General features: G+C 36.9%; 1 protein-coding gene across 2 annotated transcripts; it reads left to right on the top strand.

Moving 5' to 3' along the window:
* Positions 1 to 640: 640 nt before the first annotated feature.
* Positions 641 to 21641, top strand: cpz (carboxypeptidase Z). Of its 2 annotated transcripts, none has more exons than XM_007235970.4 (11): positions 641 to 908; positions 1797 to 1826; positions 4534 to 4908; positions 8584 to 8799; positions 10155 to 10390; positions 13718 to 13879; positions 14859 to 15017; positions 15878 to 16013; positions 17225 to 17364; positions 19160 to 19259; positions 20515 to 21641. In XM_007235970.4, the coding sequence occupies exons 1-11, from the start codon at positions 824 to 826 to the stop codon at positions 20862 to 20864; spliced, it is 1989 nt and encodes a 662-aa protein (XP_007236032.3). In that variant the 5' UTR covers positions 641 to 823; the 3' UTR covers positions 20865 to 21641. The 2 variants fall into 2 exon arrangements, with proteins under 2 accessions (XP_007236032.3, XP_022542255.2); XM_022686534.2 differs by having other exon boundaries at positions 642 to 908; positions 10155 to 10351.
* The last annotated feature ends 5183 nt before the right edge of the window (positions 21642 to 26824 follow it).

Below are 26824 nucleotides of genomic sequence, written 5' to 3'. Positions count from 1 at the left end.
TTTCTTCATTCTATCTCCTTCAGTGTTGATCTGTGAGGTGTTTAATATAAACAGCGGGTGTTTGTGAACGCTCCCTTTAGTTCACGGTGGTTCAGTGAAGCGGCAGCTGCGAATATCAAACCAACTTCAGCCGGGGAATACGAGGCTGCGAATATCGAGCCAAACGAATCTGGAGCTGCGAATATCAAACCAACTTCAGCCTCGTGTTTTCTCAGCAGATGATTTGCTGGTGTTAAACCTTCTGTTGTTGGAGCTCTAGCATCTTATCAGTGTTAATAAAGAAGTGAAACAGAGTGTAATAAACTTCCTGTGCTGACAAATGCTGATTCAGTAAAAGTTTTTTTGCAGACTTCAACAGGAAAGTCTCCTTGAGGATATTTGTGGCCTTCTGCTTTATAAACTCCTACTCGTGTTTTTCCTACCTGAGTCGTTAACTCGTGGAAACACTAACACTGACTTGAGCAGGCTATGATTTTAGGCTGGACTTCCCTCCCCACGTTTTCCTCAGAGTCACTGAACCCTCTCTCTAAACCATTACTCTCCAAACACTCCAGAAATGAGGGGAAGGAGGAGTCTGGTCTCCTCATGGAGAAGGAGGAGAAGCTCCAGGCTGTAATTTGAGAGTCTGGGCTGGCTTCTCAGAGGCTGTAGTTTCTGCAGCCAGTCACAGTAGAGCTGCTGTAGCTGCCAGACTCTCAGATTACAGCCGGGAGCTGCTCCAGCATCGGGCTCCGTGGAGAAGCTCCAGGCTCCAGCCTTCATCATCTGCGCGCAGATCGCTCGTCCTCCAGCCCGCAGCGTGCCACATCACTCGGGCTCCACTATGCTCAGAGCCTCGCTGATTCTGAGCTTCCTGGCTGCTGGATTCTGCGCCCCACCGCCCTGCAAACCTGGCGAAGAAACCTTAGGTGATGTAGTTGAAACTTTTAGACACTTTGTTGGAGCCTTTGTTTTGGTACTTTATCTAGGGAATCTTTACTCTTGAAAAAGAGCGAAGTCCCCAATGTTGGACCAACAGGTTTGATTGAGTAAAGATTGTCAGAATTAACAAGTTTTAAATAAATAATGTAGCCTCTAGGTGTTGGCATTAACTTTTTTTTGTCGTTAGTTTGCTTTAAATTAGCCAATGTCATGTGAGAAGACTGAAGACTGTTACTTTTTTAGTGTCATTTTGACTATTTAAGGCAACCATTACAAACAAATCAATAAATGACAATATTTAACCATGTTTGAGCATTCAGTTACTGTTTCATCCTGTTGTTTGGTCTAAAAGGTACTAACTCTGATAAACAAGGCCCATCTGTTGAAGCTGATTGGACTTTGGTTGGAGTTTTTGATTGAGTTTAATGGTTTAGCTTGTCTATAATAAAGCTCACCAAGCTACATAACCAGTACTACAAATCCTGAACAAGCTGGTCAACCAGCAAGGCCAGTTTAAACAAGCTGGTTGACCTCCATGACCAAGCTTGACCAAACACTATTCTGTTCAGGAGCTGGTTAATTATTGAGTATGTTTTTCTTACTTGAATGAGCAGCTTGTCAACCACATTGATCATCAAAGACCAGGGTAGATCATCTAAACCATCAAGAAAGTCTAAATAATGATCTAATCTTCTTTAGCCTAACTGAGAAATGTTGTTTAAAGAAACACAGTTGTGACATTGTGTGGGGTACCAAGTTAATGAAAAAGTTGTAAATGATGAAAACTGTTTGCCACAATGCCATCTAGAGGTGAATAACCAAACTTTGATATACTTCACTAACATTAAGGTATTTTGTATTTTATTGTGTTGTAGGAAGATGCCAAAGACCAGTGGAAAACAACCGTAAGCAAAAACACTGTTCATTTACCAAAATGAGAATTCCACTTTATTTCAGTCCTTTATTACAGTACCAGTCAATAGTTTGGACACACCTTCTCATTCAGTGTTTTTCTTTTCTTTATTTCTTCATTTAATTTATTTTCTACATTGTAGATTAAAATGGAAGGCATTAAAACCATTAAGGCGCTCATATAAAATGATGCAGTAAACAGAAAGTAAAAAAGTGTTAGTGTTCCCTGATCTAAATCTGATGAACTGAGATGGTGATTTGAGGTGATTTAATTGGGATGAGCTGGAGCTTCACAGAATGAAGAAAAAGCAGGAACTTTTGTTCAGCACCTCCAGGAACTCCTTCCCTCAAGACGCTGAGAAAACTATTCCAGGTGACTCTCCCTCATGAAGACACTGCGATTAAAATACCAAGAGTGTGCAGAACTGTCCTCAAAGATAAATGTGATATTATAGTCTTCAATATTACATTTACAATGTACAACAAAAAACAGAAAAAGAAAAGAAAACACACTGAATGAGAAGTGGTGTGTCCGAACTTTTGACTGGTACTGTAAACACAGTGGTTTGTGGTAAGTGTGGTGTAACGTATGATACTTCAACTTTCCAAATAGTCATTTTCAGCAGTGTTTACAGTGGTGGTGAAAGGAATGTCCAGATGTCCAAAGGTTACTCACAGAAAGCTGTTGCACACAATCATTACAAACAGACTGCCTTATGTATACATTCAGGACAAAGAGGTATGTGTAGGAATTTTAAGACAAAATTAAAAAATATAAAATCCCAGAAGACTAGTATGGGTTCAGTGATAATTTTGGAAGGCAAAATAAAATGTCATTGTCATTTGGCTGTATGACTGATCAATGAGCACCAGACCAGCATAAACCTGCATGGGAGTATTTTGAAAGTAAACCAGTCTCACCAGATTTTAAAATGTAAAAGCATTTGAATTGTTAGCACTGAATTCATTTGCATTGAATTATTGCATGTGATTTTTTGCCTCTGGATTAAAACTTTTGTATTTTTCAATGTATCCTATTCACTTGATATATTGATAAAAATGCAAGTAAAATGAATTTCAATTTGCTCAAATTTGACATGTCAAGTGCAAGAGTTTAATTCAGAAACAAAATAAATCACATGCAGTAATTCAATAAAAAATAATTCAGTAACAGAAATTCAAATGCTTTTAAATTTTAAAATCTGATGAGACTTTTTACTTCCATAGAGTCTGATCCTTGCAGTAAAAACGAATTTTGGCACAACAACAACACTGTACAATGCATGCTCTTCCACAAACCAATATTTATATTTTTGTGCTCTTGCTAAACAACAGTCCAAAACCCAACTGGATCAAATGTATAAATTGTAACAAAAGCATGAATCTTAGTTCAGACTTAAACCCTGGCATGCTGGTCAACCATCACCAAATCAGCATCCACCAACATACGTGGTGTTTTGAGCCTAGTTATACAACACCAGGTCAGCATGACACCTCAGTCCTGTTGATCCTGTTATAATGTAGCAGATATAGTGAGTGAATTCAGTCAGCAAGCTTCAGAATGTTAAAATTGAGGTCAGGTCTTTTTGCCTGGAAGCCACGAAGCAGCAAACATCACAGAATGAGATGTGACATGTCTATAGGGAGAGATAGAGGGAGATAGAGAAAAGATAACATAGATCTTGGGCCTGAGGGTGACATGTGGATGACAGGTAAACGTAAGATCTTTAAAGGATACATTTCAGTTAAATTCAGATTTAAGAACTATCTTGTCGACGTCTTAGAATTTCGTTTAAGGCACATCTTCAAAAGGGGTTGGTTTTCAAATGGGGCTCTTATTGCAATTTATGTGTATTACATATATAATATGCATTCATATAAATAGCAATGTATATTGTGTTATTAAACATCAATTACCTTTTTGCTGACCTGGACCAGAGTACAAACTAAGCCTTAGTTTTGAATTAATACTTCAGTTTAGTGAGTGACTTAAAGAACTCTGATACTTCCTGCCATCATCAACTACATGGCCTAAATCTCTCTGTACTTCACATTGGTTGGTTTGTAGGATGTTGTCAGTTTGACGAGTTGCTTACAAGTGTTGTGCTGCCACAGTTTGACTTACTTTCGAGTGCATGTGCCTCTGGAAGCAGAATACACAATAATCTAAGGTTAGTCAACAGTTACAGTAGATACAGAAGTCACAAGCATATAAATCTATTCCTATACTGCTGTGTTATGCAAAAATATATAAAGGAGAGTCAGAGTTTGACCAGTTTTTTTCTTCTTCTATTATTAAATAAGGGCCTCAACTTTGTGTTGGTCTAAAAAATAGGAGCCATGCTAAGAAATGCCTTTATGCTGGTGATGAACCAGACCATGGTTCATTTGCCCAGCCTTCACGGCACATTTCACACCAGATATTTTGGTAATGGACCCAACTGTACAGTCCAAAAATGTGAAAGCAACTCAAAAAGCCTAAGAAGATTTAAAAAATACAGAAAAGTTCAATCTAAGGCACGTTTACAAGAGTTCATACCAGCTTTTAGCTTTTAGCTTTGCAAAGAACAGGTCAGCGTCGAACCCCACCCAAATACAACCCTCTTATTACCGGTACATCTTAATGACAGAGTTTACCAACCTACAACATACATCAGCACTCATCCTCCAGAAACATTACGTCATGTCTCCTGTTCTTAGCACAGTGTACAGAAATGGTACTGGGCTACTGCCAGGATGTTCCCTACCAGCGGACCATGTTTCCCAACATCGTGGGCCAGCAGACCCGCCACGAAGTGGAAATGAGCGCCGAGTATCTTCTGCTGAGTGTGATCCACGGCCTCCTCAACGGCGAGTGCTCTCCTGACCTGCGGATCCTCGGCTGCTCCATCCTGGCACCGCGCTGCAGAGGCAACACTGTGATGAAGCCGTGCCGCAGCTCATGTGAGATTATCAAGAGAAACTGTGCTCATGCCTTCGAGGCCATTAACATGGCCTGGCCCTACTTCCTGGACTGTGATCGCTTCTTTGTCGGGGACGAGGAGGGCTGCTATGATCCGCTGTCTGCCCTGAGAGGTAACGACACATTTTAAAGCTTTATGGTTTGTTACAGGATAGAGTACATTAGAGCAGTTCTGAGATCTTCCCACAGATGTACAGGGGTTGGAAAATGAAACTGAAACACCTGGTTTTAGATCACTATAATTTATTGTGGTGACGGACAGTTCTGGTGGAAACAGGAGAGTTGGGCAGCTGTGGTTTTATGTTTTTTGGATACAATCTGGGTTAGCACCCGAACATCCCTTTCAGAAAGCTTCCTCTTACAGCGTCCACAGTTAATCCTGTTGGATGTGGTTGGTCCTTCTTGGCGGTATGCTGACATTACCCTGGATACTGTGGCTCTTGATACATCACAAAGACATGCTGTCTTTGTCACAGATGCACCAGCAAGAAGTGCATCAACAATTTGTCCTCTTTTCAACCATAATGTTGTGAAGATTGGCCACCAGGCTGCTCTAATTTAGCCATGAAACCTCCCACATTAAAATTACGGTTATTTTAGTTTCATTGTCCAACCCCTGTAGATAATAAATGCTATACTTCAGAATGTACAGTCAAACATTTGGACACACCATAAATTCAATTTCATTTTTTAAATTATTTTTACATTTTGTTCATTGTAGAATAATACTAAAATCATTCAAACAATGAAAAAAATATATAAAAATTAGTTACAACAAACTAGAAAACAACAAATTAGAAAACAAACCAAATCAGTATATGTTTTATAGTTTAGATTTTTCAAAGTAGCACCTCTTGCTTAAATGACAGCTTTGTACATCTTGGCTGGATTTTCTCAGTCAGCTTTATGAGGTACAGTCACCTGGATTCAGGCTTTTACTTAACAGCTTTTTAACAAAATTTAACAAGAGTTAATTACTTGAATTTCCTGCCTATTAATGTGTAGAGTTTGCATACTGTAAAGAGCCTTATTTGAGTGATGTTCTAATCCATATTATGGCAAGAAGTGCAATCACGAAAGCATTACAAATGTCATGGTGAAACTGGCTCTCATCAGGACCGCCCCATGAAAGGAAGACCAAGAGTTACCTCTTTTGCACAGGAAAAGTTAATAAGAGTTACCAGCATCAGAAACTGCAAGTTAACAGCACCCCAGATAAGAGCCACCTTAAGTATTTTCCTTCATAGTCCGGATGACTTCAGTATTAATTTACAAAGTAGGAAAATTTATAAAAATAATTAAAACATTGAATGAGAAGGTGTGTCCAAACTTTTGACTGGTACTGTACATTATATGTACAAAATTTTCTGTGCACCTCATCTAATCATTGCATTCGGATACAGATTGTGCAGATTGTCTAGTTTCTGTAGAGAACTATTAATCTGGAGCAGATTAACATGACCCCATTGGCACCATGCCTAATGCCACACATGGGCTAGAGGGGTATAAACTCCCCCTCCAGCATTGATCTGCAATCAAATCCTCACAGCTGTGCTCCTGAAGGTATTTGAAACATTTTTTGGAGAGTAGAGACAGAAACTCTTAACAAAACCAGGATAAACTCTTCTTATTGCACTTCACTTTGTAAGACAGGATATATAAGAAGATGCCACAGTGCTTCTTCTGTACCTATTTATGCAATTATCTAGTCATGCAATCATGTGAGAGCAGTTTAACCCTTGTGTGGTGTTCATATTTTTGTTACTCGTTTACTTTGTTACTTGTATTTAATTCAGCAAAATTAAGCAATTTTACATTAAAATGCTTTGCTCATGCTTGCTTCACCTAAATTGCAAGCAATATAAACAGCTTACATGGTTAATATTTGCCCTTTACCTTTCTTATGTTACATTTCTTTCAAAAAGTGCTACTCTTTTTTTATTAGTTTTTTAATTAAATGTAAAAGAAAATGAATTAAACTCAAGATATGAGTAGAAAATTTGTTTAGTTTCAAATTTACAGTGTGTGTTTATCGAAAATGTGTTTTGATATATGTTTTTCACACAAAAATGAGCCAATGCCAATGAGTTTGAGTTAGTTTTGAAAAACGAAAACGGGTCCCACAGACCCGAACACCACACAAGGGTTAAAGCAAACAAATCATGCAGATACAGGCCAGCAGCTTCAGGTAATGTCACTTAATCATAGCCATCATAATGATGAAAGAATGTGATTTTGAGTGTGGCATGATTGTTAGAGCCAGAAGGGATGATTTGAGTATGTCTAGAAATGCTGATCTCTTGGAATGTTCCATGCCACAGTCTCTAGAGTTTACAAGAATGGTTTAATAACTGAAATAAACAGTTTTTTTATAATATTATTGGATTTGAGAGATGATTCCTAGATGTTATGTGGTGAATTATACAATTCAGTCAAAATATGATGACCTCCCTGTTTTTTTATACTCATGTAATGTGGGCGCAGCAGTGCTGCTGGAGTTTTTAAACACCTTGGGGTCACTTCTTAACTGAGAATGTCCAGCCAACAGCATCTTATGAGCATCACCCTATGTGAACACTAATGAAGGACTAATACAAACTGTGCAGCAACAGATTCAGAGCTTCTGTCTCTGATTTTACTTTATCTATAAGGTGGAGCAGCTGTAGGTAGGAGTGTGTAATAGAGTGGAGGAAAGTGAGAGATTAAACACAGTGTTTAAAAACTCCAGCAGCACTGCTGCACAAAACACGCAAACACAACACCACCGTACCAATGTTACTGCAGTGCTGAGAATAATTCACTACCCAAATAATAGCTGCTCTGAGGTTTTCTATATTCTGAGGTTCTGAGTATTGAAGAACAGAGCGTAAGAAGGATAATAATAATGTTTCCAGAGAAACAAATACAAGACTACACAGCAAAACTGACAGTGTTAAATTACCTTTTTAAGAGTTGAATTTACCACTGTCCTAAATAACATATGGTGCCACTCACTATAATGTTAAAATGACTCTACCACAAGAGTTAACATTTTAGAGTTAATTTAACACTGTATGGAGTCATATATTAACTTGTATATGTAACTCGCATCAGTGTTAACACATTTAACCCCACAGGTTAAAACAACTCTTTTAAAATTGTTATTTAATTTTATTTCAAGTTCGTTTGAATTTATTTTTTTGTAAATAATTTTTTCGGAACTTTACCCAAAGCTATATATCAGAGTATCTATAAAACATTATAAAATGTGAGCTATACCACAGAATAAATCACTTTTTATTCTATCTAAGCTTTATTTAGAACAAAAGAGACTAGAACAAAAGAGACCATCAAACACTGCCCTAAAATGCAGTGGTTCTTCCATAACACAATAACACTTGGGTGGAGACCCTTATCCACCATCCAACCCAACACCAAGAGGGTGAATAACACTTTATCAGAGAAACCACCACAACTAAAAGCCGTTTACCTACAAACACCTATTTAGACAGCCTGTTAGACAGAGTTGAATTTTAAATCTGAATAATAACACCAACTCTGTGGATTTTTATCACTGAAGGTTGTCAGAAAAACATTGTGATTTTAACACTGTGAATTTTACTGTGTACAGTCTGTACTCATAGAACAGCACAGTTCTACTAATTGATAAGTGGACCTGAACATTAGAGTAATGGGTTTAGAAACAAAAAAGGTGGTCATAAGATAATGCTTGATCAGTACGCTTGTGTCTTACCTTCTTTGTCAGTCTCTGTCTTTATTACCTTCATCAACAAGCCCTGTCCTTCCAGCTAGGCAAGAGGTCACCCTTGCCAACCTCACAGATGGTGGACAGTCCACCATTCTGCAGTTCACCTACCACTCCAATGCTCAGATGATCAACATCCTGAAAAAGACAGCAGCCAAGTGTCCCCACATCTCCAGAACCTACAGCATCGGCCGCAGTGTGGATGGCAAGGACCTGCTGGTTATCGAGTTCTCCAAAAACCCTGGACAACATGACCTATGTGAGCAAAAAAACAACCTTTGTTAATAATTTAATTTGCACCGGCATGCCAAAGATTATGGCAAAGGAACTAGCATTGTGTCCCATGACTTTTGTCATGTTCCATGGAAGCTAAATAACAGGGTGTCCTGCATTTAATATAGATGTGATTCCTGCTATAGTCACTTATCTGTTCACATGGACAGCTCCAGCCAGACGTTGCTGGTCATGATCATTACCACACACTACACTGTCCACTGTTGGTGGTAATGCCTTATATAATGTATTAATACTACATGTACAGTATATGGAAGGATGTTAGTACTGAATATGAGTTATACACAGGCTTGAGTTTACTCAGTATCTTGGAGTAGACATACATTTTACTGTAAATAATAACCATAAGGTTTAAAATCCAGTGAATTACTCTAGTAATTATTATGAAATTATGAAAATACGTCATACTAAGATCATACTAAATTACAAGAGATATGAATTAAGGTTTGGATGGAAGTTTAAAAAATAAAAATGTAGATTTTGAAACACTTGAATTTTTTTTTAATATTTTTAACCTGGACACTACAGTACTTTTGGCAGACTTTTGTTTTCCAGTCTCTTGTTGATGATTGCCTCCTAGTGGAATTAAAGGAAAAGTTCACTCAAGATTTTGCTTCTTTAGTTTTGCACTATAGCTCCAAGCTCCAATCTAATGTAGCAAAACATGAAGTAGACTAGCATATCTTAAGAAATTCAAGAACAGATTATAAACAGTCTTTTGACATCTATCAGTCTAGAAAAAGGTTACAGTGTCATTTCTAAGACTTTAAGACTCTCACAAATCGAGAAAACATGGAATAGTGGTGAACCTTCCCATTAGTGGGCGGCCTACAAAAATGACTCCAAAAGGGTGCGGACAACTCATCTAGGAGGTGCTAAAAGAACACAGAACAACATCTCAAGAATTGCAGCCCTCACCCACCTCAGTTAAGGTCAGTGTTAATGATTCAACAGTTAGAAAGAGACAGGATGAAAATGGCCTCTATGGGAGAGTTCCTTGGTGAAAACCACTGCTGACCGAAAAGAACACAAAGCCCTATCTCACATTTATATATTTAGTGGACTTTTTTTGAAGGTGTGCCCTGTTACATGTGGCATAAAACTAATAACACTAATAATTTCTGCAAAAAAAGTATTCTGACTGTAAAACATGATGGTGATAGTGTGCTTTGTGTCAGAAAATCCTGTATGAGAATGTTCCATGGCTCATGGCAAGTGTCACTGGACACAATTCCCTTGTGTAAGGAATTGTAATGGCATTAAATTATGGCATTTTAATGTATCTTTCTCTTTTTCTTTCATGTCTGCACTGCCCTCTAGTGGAGCCAGAGATTAAACTGATTGGGAACATGCATGGAAATGAAGTGCTGGGCCGGCAGCTGCTGATTTACCTGGCTCAGTACCTGTGCTCCGAGTACCTGCTGGCCAACGAACGCATCCAGACTCTCATCAACAACACCCGCATCCACCTACTGCCCTCCATGAACCCGGACGGCTACGAGCTCGCCGCCTCTGAGGTAGCTGACAGCCTCGACCCTGAAAACACCAACCAGGAAGTAAATATCCCGTTTTCTGGGCTTTGAGTCCGCCCGTGTCCGTCTGTCCGTCCTTCTGTCGGCCGACTGACCACGCCCTTTAACTCCCTGCACCAGAACGGGTCCTTAGGGCATAGGAGCCTTTTTTAAGCCAACTGAAGTTTAGATACGGCTTAGTAACTTAAGTTTATGTAGCTTTATGTAAATAAAGTAGCATAATATGTTCTTACTGCTACATTTAAACAACTGTAGCCAGATAAAATGAGTGTGAGCTATTTAGAGTGGACCACTGGTAAAGGGATCCTTTAACTTACTAATTATTATTCTGTAGACATTTCCACTACATTTTCATCATCATATAACCCTCAGTAGCTTCCTCAGTTCCCCTTCATTCCCCATGCTTTTCTCTGTTACTGAAATGATCAGCACGGATGAGGGTTCAGTTCAATCAGGTTGGGTTTTCTACTGTAGAATCTGACAGCTCTGTAGAAGCAGGTTGAGTATTGTCACTAATTCCTGAAACCTTACAGTGCTCACTGTAAAGTTGTGCATGCAGGGCCAGGGTTTGCTTTATTATCCACTGTATATGTGCCAGCTTTTATTTGGGAAGTTTTAATCTGGTGTTATTTTAACTTTAAGAGTATATTTTTCATAAGATCAGTTTAAATCCTTTAGTCCTTTAGTTTTCCCAAAATTTCTATAACAATTATAATCTGGTGACCATTATGTATGAATTCTACCAGTCAGCTTGTAAGAAGCAGTCAAGACACTCCACTTAAGTACAGCGTTATAAAGGAGTTTTAGTTTAGTTCTCCAGCACAGAGGCTAGCACTAGCTCTTTCGTCGTTCAGAGGTGAGCATATCAGCTACGTGGGACAAACCGCTAGCTAATATCACTCTGGCTTACCGAAACACTTAGGGTTTCTCAGTGTAGCGCTGTCGGGTGGTTGTAGCTGCTAATTTAGCTGCTATGCTAATGCTGCTCACCCATCCTGAGTGGAAATGTGGAAATCTGAGCATACTGTAAATAAATAGAAGCGCTTTACTCACCCAAATAAACAGTTTTCAGGAGAGAAATCCGTGTAGATTAACATTCAGCATTCATTTGACATTAAATGAAAATGTTTTTTGTTACAGTTTGTTTACTTAGTTTAGGTTTACTTAAGTTAGTTAGTCTACCCCCCTACCACCACCCAGTGGCCCTATAATCTGGTGTGCCTTTTTCTATAGTTTCTTTTTAATTTTACTGATCCATTTATTTTAAAAAATACCTCCAAAATGGCAGTTTAGTGGCATTTCATGCAGAAAACTACGCAGTAACAGAACCAAGTTTCAGGCAATAGCAATTTTTTATTAATGCAATGCAATTAGCCATTATTTGAACACTAGAATAAGGGAAATATCTTATCTTATACTATAAAATATAAAATCCCTATAGCTGGCACAGTTAAAGCATATGAAGAAAATGTGTTTGTATGAATGCACAGTTTTGCAGGATTGGCATGCAGGTGAAGGTGTAAGTGACAGCACATGGCAGTGTGGTACTGGGCTGTCCTGAAGTGCACTTCGCATCAGCTTAACTTTTAACAGTGATTTTTTTACAGTCTTTTTTTTAATGCTGAATTATAATGTGCATAATAATGTGCATGATATGTAGTAATATTTGCATATCATTCTGCAAGATACTCTAAAAATATTTAGGTATCTAAGCAAGCACTGCGTATATGAAATCTGAGCTGATAGGAAAACAGATATTGTTGCATGACAGCGGCAATAGTTTGAAATTGTCAGCCTTGTTTTAAAAGGAGAGAGCTAAACCGTGTTGATCTGTTCTTGACACAATCTCACTTTTATTTTCTGCCTTGTCTATGTTCCTCAAAGCCTGACTGATGCTACTTCTTTTTCACGCTTTCGTGCTTTTTTGCATGTGTTTGCACGCTCACTCCTACACACTACGGTTAACTCACAGCCTTCCCCAGCTTACCCAGTTTATCTGCTGATCACAGATGTGACTTGCACACTAAGCAGGGGAGGGTTTCCCAAATGGTTCTCAGCACTAAGATGATTCTTAGATGGTTGAGCAAGCTCAACAGCATGTTAAGATGGTGTTAATGCTAAGACGCTTTTGGGAAACTGGGCCCAGGTTTGTGTTGCATGAGAAGTTAACATAACAGAGTTATCAAATTACATGCAAAAAAATTACATAGCATGCACCATCAATATCCCAAAAGTCCAAAATAATAGAAACAGAATCTATTGATGCATGCATGCATTGATGCAAGCCCAAATTGGCCCAAAACCTTACTGTTTATTAGCACTAAACTTCAGAAGTTTGACTTAATAGCTAAATAAACTAAACTGAATCTGAATTACACTGTCAGGTAATTTTCGTCATGCCAAATTAAAAATGATAAAAGAACTGATCACAGAGTTTTGTCGTAATGTTAAGCATTCTGCATCTCAGTTTGGTCAGCAGACTTTTTGTGTAATCTTTGTGTAATGCTTATCTGCAGTCCATCAGCAGGTATGATCTACCTCTATCACATGACGTCCCCAGAATAGAAGGCTTTAAAAATGGAAAACTGAGCCCTTGCTGGTATTTAAACGTATGTTCTCCTCAGACTTTTTAAGCAGAAGTTAGACTATAGGGCCACTCTAGAGCTGTAAAATTATACTACATACAAACACAGTTCTGAGTAAACCTACCTTTCCATTCTCATATGTCTAGAATGGCTAGTCACCTTATGCATCTCTAGTATCTGGATTAGATCTGGATAAGGCCAAGCTCCAAACCCCAGTAATAACTGTTTTGCAGTTAGTGCAATGGCATGTTTTGTCCCATCCAGCAATTGGATTTCAGTCTGACTGGAGGCACATTCGTCTACCAAGTGTAAATGCATGTAGTTAAAATCTTATCAGAATTCAATGCACACAGTAATAACATTAAGTGTCTGGGAGTAAACATGTTCTAACCACCTGTTTCTTTAGCTTCAGCTTATAACTAATTTTATTACGGCTCAACTCAATGTGTCACTGACCACACTTAGATGCAGGACTTAACAATGTGAGTTAGAAAATATTTAATTAAAGTAGCGTTAACTAAAAAACACTCTGCAATCAGTTTCTGTATAATTATAAAAAATCAGCCTGATTATTTACAGTTAAAATACTGTTTGGATGTATAATGAACTTCCTGCATTGGACACAAACTCATAAATACTCATTGTATTAAAACAAAGTGAAGGTAAGTATATAGTAATAATATAAGTAAACTCATATAACTCACTCAAACCATTATAAAGTGTTTGTTCTAACCTTGACCTGTTGAAATGGGTGTGAAATGTTTAGGGTCATATCTATAATGGCTGGACCAGTGGCAGAGCCAACGCCCAGAACATTGATTTGAACCGCAACTTTCCTGACCTGACCTCCATCTTCTACAACCGCCGGCGCTTCAGGAGCGTCCGCAATGACCATATCCCCATCCCTGACTCCTACTGGATAAGTAAGGTGGGTTGCTTTTGATCATTGAAGTGGGGTTAAAGAGGATAAACATTAAAAAGAAGTTAGAATGCCCACAAAATTTACACTGTAAAAACACTTTATTATTTGCAACAAGCATTAGTCCCTTTTCTGCTGACTTAAAAATTAAAATATATTGTTGCTCAGATTTTACATTGACTTTTTGTATTTGAATTTTGATTCAAATCACTGTAAGCCTGGAATGATTATGGGTCAGTTTCCTAGACAGGCATTAAGCAAAGTCTTAGACTATATTTTTCTTTCAATAAAAAAAATCTCCATTCCAAATGCTGTATATTTCTAAACTAAGCTTAATCCCTGTTTAGTGCAAAAGGTGCTGAAATGCAAGTAGAAATTAGGAGTTGATTAACTGTGTGAAAAGAGGTAACTGGACTCAAATCTAACTAGTTGTTAATTGTTCTAAACAGAGACAATGGTTTAATTCTTGTGTTTAAGCTCCACATACATTATGGAAGAGTGAGAATTTGCTGGTTTCTTGGCTCCTCCCACAGCCGAGAGTGTAATTTGAGCTACCACTAAAGGACTCAATGTACACATGCATGTCTGGACAAGTTGAGAGAACTGAGGCAGTAGAGTAAAAAATGCAGGATTTTACACAAATATGTTCATCATCTGTTTACTTCACCAAAGATACATAGTGCCCAGGGAGGAAAAGATCTTCCTATTACAGTCAGTGGAGCATCACAGTGATCTTAAAGCTGTTTTTTAGGTAAAAATGCTACATAGTCTTGCTTAAATTGAGTTGCAGTACTATAGGACATTGAGTTTGAATGTTTGATAAATAAAGATGAATTAATGCTGTGTAATTATAGTCGTAGTTACAGATCACGAGCTAACTTACAATAGAAAGGTGCAAAACAGTGCATAAATGCACAAATGTTAACTGTGAGCTGTGGCTGTCAAAGTTGAATGTAGAAGTCCACTGAGTGCTTTCCTTCTTTTCCAGGTGGCTCCAGAGACGTATGCTGTGATGAAGTGGATCAGGTCCATTCCGTTTGTGATCTCAGCCAGTCTGCATGGAGGAGAGCTGGTCATCTCGTACCCCTTTGACTTCTCCAGACACCCAGAGGAGGAGAAGATGTTTTCTCCCACACCTGATGAGCAGGTCTGAATTCTAAGAGATGTTTCCTATTTTCTGTTTATTTAGATCATCATCTGCTCTACTATAACACACCAAAATAAATCTTGTAATAAAGTATCAAGATTTTTATGATTTGAATCAGGGGAAAGACTTTATAGTGCAGGAATTTCACAGTGCAGTAAATCTTACTTTTTAAATATTCTCTGAGCTAAGAGTAACACTACACTGTTTAGAAATGTATTATGAATGGTTCTTTGATAGACCTTTACCACCAATGTGAAACTTTCTCTATTGATATTGACATACTCTGTGATGTATGCTCTGTTCCACCAAAATTTGTGCAAACGAAGGATGGATTACTGAAAAGCACCAGAGTTCTTATAAGATGGGAAGGAACCCATTCCAGAACTAGAGTTATTTTGGTCAAAAAGGGCTATGAGTGATGCCATAGGAGAACCACTTTTAGCTCCATATAGAAATTGTTAGTATGTTTTAAATGGAGATGAGTGATTAATAATTGAATGTCTTCAGTAAAACCAAAACTCATGATCTCACAAGAGCAAAGCAACATTTTTAATAGCTTCCCTATTTGACAGTTTTTAAATTGTTTTCTTCTTTTTTTAATTTGATGTCTAAAGTTACACAATGTGCTCATTATGTAAATTCTTACAATTAATTTGCCACAACTATGTAATGAGAACAACCATTTTGGTTCCATAAAAAATGGAAGTTAATGTAGGTGTAAAAAACTTTAATTTAACTTTAAACCTGTAGGAGATTCCTCACACTCAAATCTTTTATAGATGTTTTAAGATGTTTCTTTGTGGAAACCCAAAGAACCCTTTGTAGACTCTTGAAAAGTGATAAGGACTGTCTGTGTGTAGGTTTTTAAGCAGTTGGCTCGGACCTACGCAGACGCTCATGCCACCATGTCCAACAATGACACAGACAGATGTGGAGCATCATTTGCCAACAAAGGAGGCATCATCAATGGAGCTCTGTGGTACAGCTTTGCTGGAGGTATGGTTACGTGATACAGAGAGAGGAGTGGAGTGTTTACAGCTTTTCAACTGGCAAAATTATATTGATTGTTTGTTATGAGACTGCAATATCAAGCTTTATGGCTGGGACACACTAGATAGGCCAAAAAAAGGCCACCAGAGGGAGGCATAGGACACAACATCACCTACTGCTCCTCTGTTTAAAGAAGCACTAAACCCTAAACCATATATATTTTTCACTTAGAGCTGAAATATGTTCCTTTGAAGTAATAAAACATAGATTAAAATGTTTGTAAACCTTTTTTAACCTTTAAAAAAACTTTTATTGTGGTTATTGCTACCTCTGCAGCACCCTCTCAGGTTAAACTGTGCTTCGGTACATAGACAAATTACAATATACAGATCAGTCAATCAATAATACCCTCCCCCTCATGACGTCCAACCATTTGCGCTTTACCTCTACTAGAGCCACACTGCTGCTGCTGCAGCTCAGCCAATTAGCTCTCCCTCTTGCCCCGCCTCTAAACCCATACATCACCCACTGCCCCTCCCAAACTATCCCTCTTATTTTTTAGCATTATTAAAATTTGAGCTGAGGGCGAGTTTTCAGGGTCTTTAGCTTGGCACTTTTCATTTAACTTACACCACTTAAGGACACACTGTACACAAACACTTCTGGACAAGCTGTGTGAACTGAGTCAGTAGAGCAATATTACATAATTATACACAAATTGACATCAACGACATCAAAAACATTTTTACGTTTTTTTTAACTGGCAAGATTGAATCATTTTCTTTTTATTTCCTTTTTTATGTTCCAATGCATCTCAGTTTTTCTCTATTCTATTACGTTGGCCTCTTGTGTAAGAGACCTAGGGATAGGTCCTAAATGGAGCTAATCAGCTTGTGGCAGTACTGCCATATCATTTAGTTTATTTTAAAAACACATTCAGATTATTTAATTTAGTCCAATATCAGGATTAAAGAGGAAACATGTATATTTAAAGAACATCATAAAGACATTAAAAAGCATAAAGGCTTCAATTATTATTCCAGATAGAGGCCATCAAAATTAAAGCAAAATGACAGACAATTATACATTTATACATTAAATAGTAATAGCCTCATTTGCTCCTTAAGTTTATTGTACATGGTAAGCCCTCATTAGCAATATTTAAATTTCATTGGGAATATGAGAGTATTTTTATTTTAATATGTGTGTTTGTGTAGGTATGTCAGATTTTAACTACCTGCACAGTAACTGTTTGGAGCTGACTGTGGAGCTGGGCTGTGATAAGTTCCCTGCAGAAGAGGAGCTCTATCCAGAGTGGCTGAGAAATAAGGAGGCTCTGCTCAGCTTCATGGAGTCTGTGAGTCTACCCTTTACCACTTAACTGACATATATATATTTATGATGCCGGTTAATTAATGTAGCATGTGAAGGGAATGTCTCTGAAATTTTAATGCACTTTCTGTATATGCTGTGATGTTCTAAGGATGTAGACCTATTAGTCATAGCATTTGATTTTTCAATGATTTCAGTGACTACCTTTTTGATGATTTGGACCGAATGACAAGTAGCTGCCAAATTTTCAAACATGATTCAAGGATGCATGGAATACACGGCAATCTATACAACGTAGAGTCTGTTATCTGCCATTGTCAGTTATACATGTTCAGTATAATGGCATTGTTCTCTTAACGTGTCCCAGTTTAGAAAGTCTGGATGCTGGGAGAGTTAGGGAGGTCACTCAATGACCCAACAGTGGCAGCTTAGTGGACTTGAACCAACAACCATGTATCCAATAACCCAGCATTTCAACCATTAAATCATCACTGCACAGGGATTTAGACAAACCCCTCTTTCTCTAGATAACAAGGCCATGTGGGATAAGCGTCTATAGGTAGCCCAAATAGAACCAAGGTGGGTTAAACATGGGTCCCATGTGGCTTGTTGTCACACCTGCACCTTTAAGATCAGCCTCACCGGACTTTAATAGGCTGACTCTGCCCTTGCCACACACCTGTGGGCCATCATCTTATTACCAGGACTATATATACTGGGACATTTGCTTAGTCTAGTTGCGAGATATTGCCACACTAGTGTCTTATCAAGCGGTTTACTTCTGTTTTTTGATCCTTGCCTGTCTTCGACTACGATTTTGCCATGTGATTTATTCCTGGTTTTGCACTTTGCCTGTATTTTTGGATTACGATTTTTGCCTTGCGTTTTTTGGATTAATAAAGCCTGCCTGCATTTGCATCCAAACCATCTTGGTTGATTCTTACAGTTTTGCAGTACATGTGAGAATATTGTCTGCTGTAATAAAGGATCTATTTGTGAAGAAAAATTGTGTCTTTGTAAAAAAAAACAAAAAAAAAAACATTGAGCATATGTACCTGAAACTTGGTCTGGACAGAAATTCAACATCACAGTGTGTATTATATAGAGTATTTATAGCATGCATCGCTACTTGACAAGTATTAAAGTATTACAGGGTGCTGCCATCAGCTTAGCAGAAAGTGCAGAACATAATCATAATTGTGGCCTAGTGCGTAATTTTAACATTAGGTACAGATGAAGGTTTTATATGTTCATATTTCATATTTCATATATTGCAGTTATAATGTATTGATGAAAATAAAGAAGTATTTGGTGATATACTTTTTTGACATGTCATCCAGTCCTACCTGAAACCCACCTAGCTCATATTCTACACTTGTGAACCCCATGTGAGCATGTTTTAACTCCAAACCAACCCTAACACAAGCCATGCAGCCAACCAAGAACCAAGAAGGGGTTTGTTTGGGATTGTACTCAAAATCTGCAGTAGGAGAGCTCTCCAAGGGTTGCAGGGTTGAGGGTGAAATGGCCTTGATACAGATTTGTTTTTTAATGCACAGTGTAGAGTGCTGTCAATTCCACTAGATGGCAGTAATGTTTCATTATAACCAATTACGAAAATTTTAGGGTATTATATTTCATGGTATTATATTTTAAAGTAGTTTTATTATATTTTTCTGAAATGCTCTTCTATATTATATCTATTCTAACATAATAAGTCTCATATGTTGTGATTGTTATAATGTGTTGTTTTTTAATACAGAGTCTGTTGGTAAAAATGGTAGATTGGAGTGTGTTCACTGAGCTGTTGGATCTTGCAGGTCCACAGAGGTATAAGGGGCATTGTGAAAGACGGGAACGGGAACGGAATCAAAGGAGCCATCATATCTGTTAAAGGGTTACGGCGCGATGTCACCACAGGTAATTACAGTAAAAGAATATTACAGGGTAAAGTTTGTCACAACTGTCACAATATTTTATGTCACTGATGATGAAAGAGGCTGTACTTGTTTCAAGGTTTATGCATTAAGATTATGCATTAAGTGTTGAAAAACTATTTATCAACTATTTCTCCCTTTAATTTTTTTTTTATTGGGACAGATGGTTTTTTATACTACATACTAAAATGCTTTATTTAGATCTAAATGTCATTATTTTATTATGGAGGCACTTGAAATAAACATTATTGCTTTAATACAGCAGCAACATGATAAAACACAAGGTCTTAATAATAGGTGATACAGTTTAAAATATTTGCACACATTTTATTGATTTTCAAATAAACTTTACCTACAGAAAACTTAATGTAGCATACATTTTTCTGTACATTTTGAAGCCCAACTCCTAATTAATAACTAAATATTTTGCTAAAACGTTTGCTGAATTAAAATTTCCATGTGCCATTACTTTTACATATTTCACAAGTTTTCTTCTGTGATGTTTAATTAAGAAAGTAAACTGTATTTATAATGACTTAATAATATGCACATGTGTGTCTCTTCCAGGTATGTGAATTTATTTACACAGAAAAAAATCTACACCACATACAATACGGACAGATGTATCCATTGTCTAAAGCTAAATTTTGGTCATCCCTGTTTGAACTACACATTTAATTGATTTCCTGTGTAGATATGTAGATAACAAGAAAACTGACATGTGGCATTTTTTGTAGCATGAGTTTTACCAATTACTTAATAGTAGATTTGTAAATCTGTCCCTGTTCAAATTACAATTTTTTTATTTTCTGTGTAGAAATTCTCTGCAGTTTCTCTACAATTTCTATTTAACAACATAATTGGAGATTTCTAAATTACAATTTAATTTACCATTATTTTTACACATTACACATACTTATAATTACTTAGTGATGCGCAAAAGTATGTCCTTACAAACTTATACATTACAAACTAAATACATTTTTAATATCAAGCATGTAGTAGATTCGGATTTTTACATCAATTTTTCTTTCTTCAGTTCATATAAAAGTATTAAAAGTATATGTTCATTATGTAAGTGGCAAAAGAAATGAAGGAAAATATAAGTAAACACAAAAAACAGACTTTGAAATCCTCTAAATGTTTATTAATCCCCTATAATTTACCACACAAAACATAAAACTAACTAAAAGCCATAAAACACTTTCTATTCTAACAAATCTCTTTATTTTATCCAGCTGAAGATGGAGATTACTGGCGGCTGCTGGTTCCAGGCATCTACGTGATCAGCGCCTCTGCTCCAGGCTACTCTAAAGTAACCAAGCGCATCAGACTGCCTCACAGCATGCAGAAGGTGGGCCAGGTGGACTTTGTTCTGAAGAAAGTGCCCGTGGACCCGGACCTCGACTACCTAAACATCCCTGAACTGGATAACTACGAGCGCTTCGACCCCTACAACCAGTTTGAGCAGTACAGCCAGCGGGAGCTGGGCGAGAACGGAGAGGAACGGACCGAGAAGCCCTGGTGGTGGGCTTACTTCAGCCAGCTGGGCGTCTCCACACCCACCTGGCTTCTGAGGAACTATTAGAACCTGCTTGAATTTGCTGGAGAGAAGCTTTAATCTGAACCACCCTAAGCCCAGTCACTGCACTTTAACTTTAGCTTTAAATCACTCTATACAGTACAGTACGGCACCAATCAGAATATTAACTTTTGTATTTTGGGTAAAGTGTGGCTTTAATGAAGTCATGTCACTTATAAATGTACAGTATACAATATATATCTAGTTAATATGTACGAGGGTATGGCTTGATTTGGAACTACACCTCATAAAAACACACCCCCATATTTGTAGAAAATTTTAAAATGGCAGCTCGACAACTGTTTGGCTAGGGTGAATGAGGCAAATTAATTATTAGATTAGTGTTGTAATATGACCAATTTTATCAGGGTAGAAAATTATAATGTAAATTTATTCTCTGTATGTTTTTTTGTTCTTTCGAAGTAAACCACTGTACGAATGAACCTTTTTACCTGCAGTTGCACATGAACTAGTGTGTATTACATTAGATCATGGTAAATCAATCCTCCATCAATCCTTTTATTGAAGGATTGTGCGATTTTGTATTAGATACGTCTCTTTTTTACTGCATTGTATTATTTGTATTGGAAATTAATACACTATACATCATGTGTTGCATTCCTGGACAGAAATTATATTTATTTTAATTTTAGGCTTTACTTAAACCTAAAACCCTGACCTATAACAACTGTGGTCTGTATTGGAATATGAGTAGATGGTCATGGACCAGTGGACCAATAGAAATTCTCCAAAATTACCTGAAATAAACTCTTGTTACATTGAGTTTCATTGAAAGCTAAGAAGGTTTTATTTCACTTCTATAAAGTTGCTGTTTTGGAGATACATGTTTTTCATTGGACAGCAATGATATACTATATGCAGATTCAAAATACTACAGCTTTTAAGCTCCATAATTACCCTGCATTACCAGATTATGTTTTACAGGATATTAGGCCTATTCTTGAATGGAGCATCGCTAAAATCTGAAATTCTATTTGTTTTAAGTTTACTCTTTTACATTGAGTTTGATTGAATGTTAAGAAGTTTTTTTTCACTTCTATAAAGTTGCTGTTTTGGAGATACATGTTTTTCATTGGAGAGCAATGATATACTATATGCAGATTTAAAATACTTCAATTTTCAAGCTCCATAATTAACCTGCATTACCAGTTTATGTTTTACAGGATGTCAGGCCTATTCTTAAACTAAATGTTATATGAATGGGGCATCATAAAAATCGGAAATTTTGTTTACTTTAAGTTTAGTTTTTTCTCGAAAATGACCTAAAATAAACTCTTTTTGACTAAGTTAAGAAGGTTTTATTTCTCTTCTGTAAAGTTGCTGTTTTGGAGATTTTCATGGGCAGCAATGATATACAATAAGCAGATTCAAAATAATACAGTTTTCAAGCTCCGTAATTAAACTGCATTACTAGCTTATGTTTTATCCATTTTTGATCATTTAAGACCAGCTTAGACCATCTAAAATCAGGCCAGCAGCAACACAGTTTGTCTTAAGTTGGATTTTTCATCAGGGCTGTTTCTCTTGGTCTTACTTGGACTTTCCTCTATTGCTGGTGGTGATAATATTACCTGTAGGTGTCAGCAGAGTCTGCAGTATTCTCTCTCTCTCTCTGAGTGCTGAAGGCAATGCTTTACTGACTGCAGGGAGTCACAGGCTCAGCTGCAGCATTTCTCCCTGAGGAGCAGCAGAAACAGACAGATAGATAGAGAGACAGATAGAGAGACAGAGAGGTATTTATTCTGCCAAATGTCCAGCAGTGTTACAGTGTCCTAGATGAACTCATCATTTACATTAAAACACAGTGCCAAATGCCTGCATGCTTATTTTTAGTCAATTTGAGCAAGGCTGCTGAAAAAGTGTGCCTTATAGGTTCTGTGAACTTCTGTGCTACCCTGTCAAAGCATCCTACCATAATGTAACAGTATATTTTTATAGCTACAGCTGCATAAATAAATCAGTATGTATGGTGTAGTACGAATAAGATCATTCCAGCTCTGGAAAAAAATAAGAGACCACTTAAAAATGATGAGTTTCTTTGATTTTACCAAATTGAAAGTCTCTGGCATATAATCAAGAGGAAGATGGATGAGCACAAGCCATCAAACCAAACTGAACTGCTTACATTTTTGCACCAGGAGTGTATAAAGCATAAAGTTATGCAAAAGCAGTGTGTAAGACTGGTGGAGGAGAACAAGCAAAGATGCATAAAATTTGTGATTAAAAACCAAACCAGGGTTATTCCACTACATATTGATTTCTGCCCTCTAAAACTTTATGAATATGAACTTGTTTTCTTTGCATTATTTGAGGTCTCAAAGCTCTGCATCGTTTTTGTTATTTCAGCCATTTCTCATTTTCTGCAAATCAATGCTCTAAAGGAGAAATGTTGTCTGTAGTTTATAGAATAAAACAACAATGCTCATTTTACTCAAACATATACCTATAATTTGCAAAATCAGAAAATCTGATTCAGAAACTGAAGTGGTCTCTTAATTCTTTCCAGAGCTGTATAAGCATAATATTTGGATATTGGGCAGTAGTGGTGTGCGATATGGCCCTAAAATAATATCATGATATACTGTTATTTTTGCAATAACGATAATCTTGGCGATATGACAAAACACTGAATTAAATATAATTAAAGAATAGTCTTCTGCAACAAAATTCAAATTAAATTTTATTAATGCATAAGATTAAAGAAAAGAAATTTAAGAATTTTATCAGATTTGTAACAGTAAAAGTCAATGACCCAGAATGTCATGATACTAATAATAATGCATCTCCATATATCAAGGATTAAAGTAAAAAAATGATACTGTACAGATATAATCAGTCTCTAGTAGATATATAATGGGCATTGAGAACAGTGTGAATTTTTCTTTTACAAAAAAAAACAAAAAACAAAAAGTAGTACCCTGATGTGATAATCAAGGGTGGGTGATATGGCACGATATTTCAGGGTATAATATTGTTCACAATATTCAAAAATATTGGTAATATTATTGCGTAGCCGTAGTGACTGATGTCATCTGGCTAGATTTGTCCATGCGTACAGAAAAGCAGCTCTCCACATTTAGTGCAGGAGACCCAACACACATATATCCCACAGGTCAATAAAGTGTTCTGTAGTTTTATGTGACATTTAATGGGATATAAATTACCATTACTGTGAAAAACATATTAAAGCATTAAAATGCACAGAATCACAAAGTAGCACCTATCTATGGGTAGCTTTCCAGAACTTTTATAATATCAGCTTGCATATGTGCATCTAGGTGGGTCACAAATACTGGTAAACCTAGGACAGATACTCACTAGAAGATTTCAAACCACATAAGTGATTTGAACTGCAGTGATGAAAATGTGTGAAACTGAATGTATGCTTTAAACTGGCCTACTTATAAACACTCACTGAGCAATTTATTAGAAAGACCTGTACATCTGCTCATTCATGCAATGCATATCTAATCAGCCCAATGTGTGTATAGAAGTGAATAAAATCATGCAGATATGGTCCAACTGCTTCAGGTAATGCTTCACATCAACCATCAGAAATGTGATCTCATTATTTTTCAGCATGCTGTAATAGTTGGTGATAGAAGGACTGGTTTGAGTATTTCTAGAACTGATGATCTACTGGGATTTTCAGCACCACAGTCTCCACCACAGACTCAGAACTGTGGAATGAAGAAAACATCCAGTGAATTGCACCTGAAACACCTTGCTGATGAGAGATGATGTTTAATGGAGGATGATCAGACTGGTTGGAGCTGACAGAAAGGCTACAGTAACTTAAATTACCACTCTGTGTAATTGTGATGAGCAGAATACCACAACACGTTCAACTTTGAGCTGGATGTAGATGTTCTACTTCAACAGCAGAAGACCATGCAAGGTTGTAGATTTTGTCAGCTAAGAACAGAAAGCTGAGGCTGCAGTGAACACAAGCTGTTTCAGAGATTCCGAAATTCACCACAAATTCAGAGAATGAATGCTTACCTGAGAAATCTGAAGCCACTGGTATTTTGAATCAATTGGTAATGTTGTTTTTGAGAATGTGTTTTGGGATGAGGTGCTGGACTATCAAGAGCTTGGACTAAGCTTGTTTTGGACTTTTAACATTAACAATGGTCTTTATTTTTTCAAACTTTTTCCAAACAAAAAAAGATTCATGGAAAAAATGGGATCTGTCATTAAAAGTGCAGAGCTGCTTTAGAATCAATAAATCTGATGTAGACTTTTCTCAAGAAAATTAAATATTACTAAAATAAGCGTCACGGTCTTGTCCTGTTTTTGCATGTCTCTTATATGTCCCTGTGTTTATTTACCCTTTGCACGTGCCCTGTGTCTATCCTGTGTCTCCTCCCCTGTTCCTCACCTGTTCATTTGTACCTCCTCCCCCAGTCCCAGGTGTTTCCTGTTTCCCGCCATTGTCCATTTGTATTAATAGTCCCTTTGTACCTGGTTTCTCCTGTCCGTGGTTGTACGTTTATTGTCAGTCAGGTCCCGTGTTATTTAATGTTCTTTGTTTCTTTTGGTCTTAGTTTTTGTTTCTTTGTTTATTATTCAAGCTTAAATAAATCCGCTTGTTCCTGAAGTATTGTGGTAATGTCTTACTTTCATTTAGAGTTACTTTCATGTATAGATTTTCATAAAGTAGTGTTTATTCGTACAATTTTTTAGGTAAGTTGTCTTGGTGGATGACAAATATTTGTTTATTTAACTGATGTAAAATAGATACATACTGCATTTCTTACATGTTGAAAAAAAGGTTTGTTTAGGCTTTCTAGTTTCACTGACCATTATACAACTAGAAGTACTGCTATCATTGTCCAAAGATGGATCATACATAAAAAAAATACATAAAGCAGCTTCTATAGGTTTAATAGGCTTGTTTGGCCTGAACTCTCCATTTGCCTTTATAATGCTGCATAGTGAACCTCAGATGATCCAGCAGAGCGGGTTAATCCACTGCCCTTTTCATGTTTATCCATTAATTAGGCTTAAAGAGGCCCAGAAATGCTATATGAGAACCTATAGGCTAACATTTTATCCTCTCAGCCCATCTGTTGGAAGACTTACCCACCTAATAAACCAGGCCTATGTAGAGATAGGAGCTCTTGATTTTTAGCCTGTTGAATATATGGGTTTATATGGGTCACTGTATGAGTCTATGAATGGTTTATAAAGCAGGTATTTATACACAGTTAAAACTGATAATAGGTAATCATGACCTATCATATGCAAAAAAAATGATACCACATTTATTTATGCTGTCAAACCACAGATATTCCTAGATACTTACTTATCATTGTTTCTCATCGTTTGTTTTCCATAGGTCAACATTGCACATAAGCACATTAATATATTTGTTCATATATTTAATAAGTACAAAGATAAATCATTTAACCAGTAAAGATAATTTGATGTACATGAGCATATTTAGAGACTAAATTGACATTTAAATATTATTTGAGTCACTATTCTGCACTCTAAAAAACAGAGGTACGATATGAGTACTTTTTTGTACTCAAAGGTACACTCTTCATGATTGTACCCTCAAAGTACAATATTGGTCTTTACAGGGTCAGATTTGTTCCCTCTGAAGTACAAAGTAATTTCTAACAGCAATAAGTACAGATTTGTACCATTTAACCAGCCAAAGGATACATTCAGTATTCTGTATAACTGTACTAATAAACAATATATATTTTAATTGCACATTTTATATTAGAAAGCCAGACAATTTTGGATCATCAAGTTTTTAAGCCATATTCAATTGATGCTGAAGTTTATAATGTTTATAATCTTTACTGGCACAAAAACCATGGGTACAAAAAAGGACTTTCACTGAAAGGTACTTTTTTGTACCTCAATATAAGGTACAGCCCCAGAGACAAGCTTTGTACCCTTTTAAGTACAAATCTGTACTTACTTTTCTT

Source organism: Astyanax mexicanus, chromosome 7, assembly GCF_023375975.1.
Source record: "Astyanax mexicanus isolate ESR-SI-001 chromosome 7, AstMex3_surface, whole genome shotgun sequence".
Lineage (NCBI taxonomy): Eukaryota > Metazoa > Chordata > Actinopteri > Characiformes > Acestrorhamphidae > Astyanax > Astyanax mexicanus.
This window is presented reverse-complemented; position numbering and strand designations above follow the sequence as displayed.